Source organism: Lycium barbarum, chromosome 7 (genome assembly GCF_019175385.1).
Source record: "Lycium barbarum isolate Lr01 chromosome 7, ASM1917538v2, whole genome shotgun sequence".
In the NCBI taxonomy this organism is placed as follows: domain Eukaryota; kingdom Viridiplantae; phylum Streptophyta; class Magnoliopsida; order Solanales; family Solanaceae; genus Lycium; species Lycium barbarum.
In genome coordinates, this window is record NC_083343.1 from 2,429,439 (window position 1) to 2,435,056 (window position 5,618).

General features: G+C 35.7%; 1 protein-coding gene across 1 annotated transcript; it reads right to left on the minus strand.

Annotated features, from left to right (window-relative positions):
* Window positions 1-423: 423 nt before the first annotated feature.
* On the minus strand, window positions 424-4,650 carry LOC132602892 (probable glycosyltransferase At5g03795). Its single transcript, XM_060315688.1, has 2 exons — window positions 3,129-4,650; window positions 424-1,373 (listed from the first exon to the last, which is right to left on the minus strand). Exons 1-2 carry the CDS (start codon window positions 4,049-4,051, stop codon window positions 887-889), a joined length of 1,410 nt encoding a protein of 469 aa, XP_060171671.1. The 5' UTR covers window positions 4,052-4,650; the 3' UTR covers window positions 424-886.
* Window positions 4,651-5,618: the final 968 nt, after the last annotated feature.

Below are 5,618 nucleotides of genomic sequence, written 5' to 3' on the forward strand. Positions count from 1 at the left end.
TCCTCGTGTTTTAAACTTCGTCCTAAAAGAACTTTGGACCCAAAGCATCTTATGGTCCTGGAGATTTGGGCAATAAAAATATAAAACCATGTGTGTGCCCCCCTTCCAGATCATAGAAAGAACGATGGTATACATTTCAGCAGAGACAAAATGATCTCTTCCTGTATTTGGGCTGTGGTAATAAGATGGTATACATTTCAGCAGAGACAAAATGACCTCTTCCTGTATTTGGGCTGTGGTAATAAGGTAGCACTGAAGAATTAGTCGAGGTGTGTACAAGTAACTTTGGTGAAAGGTATGAAGTGCATCGCGAAAAGAAAATTGAATGATGGTGCTAGTAGATTGCAAAACAAGCTTTTTTATCTTGGGAGTTCATGCTTGCTCTCTTAAAATGGAATAACTGACCTATAAAAGAACAAAAGATTTAAACAAAACTCGACTGCAATTCAAATAATAAAAGAAATAGTAGATTGCATGATGCAATCATGTTACATGTACATTCTAATAAATTTGAAAAATTACACACTATTGCGATGAGAATCCCCCCACCGCACTACTATGTCAGATTGTTCTAATACGATAAATATTCAAAATATAACATACCCAGTGAAAACTCATAATGTGGGTGGTAAACTGTACGCAGACCATACCCCTACCTTGAAAGGTAAGGAGGCTGTTTCAATAACAATAACTATAACTCAATCCCTAACAAGTTGAGATCGGTCATACGAATCTTCACTTGACCATGTCGCTTCATTTCAGCTCACCTTAGATGACATCTAGCAAAATCACTTAGTTTAATCTTAATATGATAAAACACCTCGTTGAGCTCATTGGCTAGATGTCATCTAAGCTGAAGTCAGATACCGGCTACACATAGTAGATATCACCAAGTGACTCGATGTAGTCCCCTTCTGAGCCAAAGTTGGTAAACTGTCATATGGAAGGAATCATATTCTTTTGGGCTACTATACCAAGCGAAGTGCCTTCTCACGATGCCTAAGTTCTTATACATGTTGAGGTAAGTTCGTTTAGGCACCGAGAGCAATATCTTCTTTAGGTGTGGAATATCTCTTTCATTAACAATAATTGAGAACTTGCTCCAATCTAATATGTTTGCTAATGGAAGATCATAGTAGTTCGAAATTAGTACAGGAACGCAGCCATGCTGAATAGCATCGCTGACTCTAGCTGTATTCACCTCGTAACCTTTGACGTGGAGACAGTATTTACTTCTCCGAAATCCTTCCTTGTAAGGGAAAGATGAACTCCCGGAGAATATATCGAAGGAGCTATCATTCTTCCATAGATCCAATAAATTTTGTCTTACAAGAGAGTTTTGGACACGACCAGCAAAGAAAGCAAGCTTGTATCTGTAAAAATAAAAAAAGCAAGTCATAAGCACAAAAGGTACCTGACACAAGCTTAAAAGAAAAACGTTGTTCACATCATTAACAACAACAACCCAGTGAAATCCCACAACGTGGGGTCTGGGGAGGGTAGAGTGTACGCAGACCTTACTCCTACCAAGGTAGGATGGCTGTTTCCGAGGTTGTTCACATCATTAAAGCAATAAATTCATAACTCCAAGATACGCACCCTAGCTTTGATCTTTATGTTGAACAGATATACAGTTGGACTCTAAGAGTGGAATAATTATAAGAAACAACATACAACTTGGCCAATTTAGTATGGGATAACTCAACTAGAGAGATCTCTCTGAGTAGTGGCGTACGCAGAATTTTCCGTAAGCGGTATCAATATTTGAAGTGAACAAATGAATACATCACTATAATGACAAGCGGTGTCATTTTTTTCATATTTATATCTAGTATTTTCATTTTGCTTATTTATCTATATATACATATCTAGTGAAAAAAATCGAGGCATATCCATTGTTTTGGACAAATGAGTGGAGCGTGTCTTCGGCTGAATGTTGAAAGCAGGCTGGTGACATGGTAAATAAGAGAGTAGGTGAAGCTTAATGATCAAGGTAGCTGCAAATTTTATTGTTGGGAAAGAAAGTGCAAGTACTAGAGTTGCAGAAGAAGAAATAACGAAATCACTTTTCAATTTTGAAAAATCTTCGTCGGCCACCTAGCTGCATAAATGCATTACATAGATATCTCTCCACTATGCATTTGTCTACTCATGATCATATACTTTGTACCTATGACCTTCTTCTATGTTCATTAGCAACACCGACAATTCTAAATCCATAAAGCAGCTTACATTTGTTCCTAAATCCTAAAAGCATGTCTTTCTTTACAGAATCCAAAATGCATCTATGAGTACAAAGGGTCCAAAACAATCTCTAACGAAGCATGAATATGTTTGTCTGGTTTTAATTACTTAATAAAAAAGATGACAAATCATCGCTTCCGAACTAAGTGGATTGTCAATAAAACCACCACTACTCCAACAAGTGAAGCTCAACTTGCATATAGGTCAAGCTTGTCCTGATTGTGTGCATCTCCAGTTTACTCCTAAGACTAATAGTTGATATCAGCAAGAATTAGCAAAGTTTCTGCATTTGTCTGCCAACAGCTATAGCGGAAACAGTTGGATAAGCCAGAGGAGAAGTTTCTAATGCTGAAGTTATGTTACTCGTTTGCAATGGCACCTATTCAACTAAACAAAATAGATTACCCTATTTCCAGAGGAAACCAGATGACACGACTCAACATCCCACTAACCATAGAGCTTCAGCATCGCTTTCACAAACGATCATCCATACTTCTCAAGCAAGAGTTAGAAAAAGTAAACAACACCCCCTCCCCCCCCCCCCCCCCCTCTCCCACAACACACACAAAACCAACAAGACCTGAACAATAGGAATTTTAAAGTTACGTTGTTTCTAATTATAAAAAGGTGACATTTTTTAGTGTCCTAAAAAGGCAAGTGTGCCACATAAATTGGTACAGAGAGAGTTCAGGAGGAAAATAATTTCACTAGGCACACAAAATGAAGCACAACATGAAGTAGTGAATGATAAAATGTCCAACACCTACCTTGTAAAGTAAGAAAATGCACCAATATATGAAAGAGCTCCCCCCCCCCCCCCCCCCCCTTCAACCCTCCTCTTATCAACAGAAATTGAAACATTATGCGGTTAAATGACAGCATACCTCGCATCCGGAGGGTTCAACGCTTCCTCGTGTTGGCGAGGCCAAACTTGGGGCAACCCAATATCTTTGTGAGCAATGTATAGCCTCTGAAAATAGTTAGACGAGCACGTAACCTGAATCGCATTATGATGCAATTCTTGCTGCTTAGAGGCAGCATCTCGACCGATAGAATGACAGTACACATAAAAATGATCAGCACCACCAGATGCATTCCAAAACTTAAACTCTGACCTAACTCTATCAGTATATCCAGCAACAAAATCTTTGATCGCGGAAGCAGAATGCACATTAGGGTGATTTCGCATAACGTTGATCGAAAAGGGCATATAGTAAAAATAAGCCTCTTTTGGATTCTTTGTAACAAAGGAACTACCCAAAAGAGCAATCTTGAACATATGCTCACTAAAGTAATTTCCTAATTTTGGATTAAAGGGGTTTGTTTGGGGAAGAAAAATACTAGAAAAAGGTGAAGACTTGTTATTCATAAAAGCATCAGGATACACAAATATCTTAAGGGTTTTCATCATTTCTTCATAATCAGTAGCAAATAACTCCCAATTATGATATGGAATATTACTAAGTGACAAAATTTCACCTTTATTAGACCTATTTTGCAGCTTAATTGGCTCAAGATTCTTAACTCCCACTTTAATTTGTTCATCAAACTGAACAGAAATTTTATCAATTTCACCTTTATTAGACCTATTTTGCAGCTTCATTTGTTCAAGATTCTTCACTCCCACTTTCTCTTGTTCATCAAACTGAACAAAGACTCCATTTTTATGTATGAAATCTTTCATTTTTGTTTGTATCATTAGTAATACTCCCACCATTACAACTACAATCAACATTACAGAAAAGGGTCTGAGATAACCCCACAATTTAAAAAGTTTAAAACTTTTTCTAAAAGCACAAAACCCCATATTTATCCACAGAGAAATCAAAAGGGTCTAAGAAAAAACACACAATTTAAAAAGTTTAAAACTTTTTCTAAAATCACCAAAGGCCATATTTATCAACAGACAAATCAAGAAACTAATCTTGGTCAGTTTAAAAATCCTATTTTTTCAACCCCATGAAAAAGAAAATTCAAAAACTTTTTCTAAAAGCACAAAGAACCATATTTATCCATAGAAAAATCAAGAAACTTAGCTGTGTCAGCTTAAAAATCCTCTTTTTTCAACCCCATGAAAAAGAAAAATTCAAAACAATTCTCTAAAAGCACAACCAACCATATTTATCAACAGTAAAATCAAGAAACTTATCTTGGTCAGCTAAAAAATCCTCTTTTTCAGCTACAAATGATGAATTTTTGCAAGAATATTCAAATTTGTTGAATGTTTATTGAAGTTGGTTTTCAAGAAACATATTGCATGTGTTTTACTTTTTGTTTAGTGAGTATAATTATCGTGTTCGAAAGAGAATTACACGAAATGTTCATTTGACATTAACAAATTTTTAATGGAAATATAGGACTATTGGTTTGGTTAAGCAGGCGGCAAAATATTTTTTTATGTTTAAAAAGAATGCCAACGTACAACATAGTATGTTTAATAATAATCTTGAAAACAACGTAGTACCTGCAAAAGAATGTTTAGAATCTTCTATGAAACGGCATTTTGGTACAATATAATAATCCCTCCGGATTAAAAAAATAAAAATCTACTTAGCCATTTATACACCTCTTAAAAAAATACTAACTCCTAGATAAAATTAGATAATTTGACTAAACTACCCCTAATTAAATAGACATTGAAATTTGATCATATAACACTTAATAGGGACAAATCTGAAAAAACAAATTTAATTCTTTCTTGATTTGATAAGTGAACACTTTTTTTAACACAAGAAAAAAAAAGCTAAGTAGACATCTTTTTTTTATCCGGAGGGAGTAGTAGAAACTTAAAAAATGACCTTTGCTTAACAAAATTTTCGTTGCCAATTCCAATAAGTTGTGTTGTATAAACTAGTTTTGTATATGAGAGGAATTCGAGAAATTTAATAAGTCAGAGACAGTGACCAATCAAGAGAGGGAGTGATGTTGCATATAGCTAAAAGTTGCATATATTGTTCAATTTTTCACAAGTTATGACAAATGTATCAGTCTTGGTAATATTCAATTGTTCACACTGCAACTTGGTGCCCCGATTCAACCTGGCCGGTCAAGAAGAGATTCACATAGACATTACTGCTATTCGGGAATCTCTTTCTATGTTAGCTAGCCTCCATTATGTTGTCGCTAGCAAATACAACTATTTTTTGTTTTGAATCTTCCAAATCATTCCCGCAGGAGATCCGGATCCTATTTTCCTGATTTTCAAGGAACCAAACATGGGAAATGTCGTCTCCGTGCCAATCACAACCCTAAGTATCTGATGTAAAAATTGAAAGCTCGTATAGATGCAACTCTTGCTTGTCACCTAATGCAATCCCTTTTGGTTATAACATAAAAATACCAACTCAAAGGGACATTTTTCAAGTACACCAGTA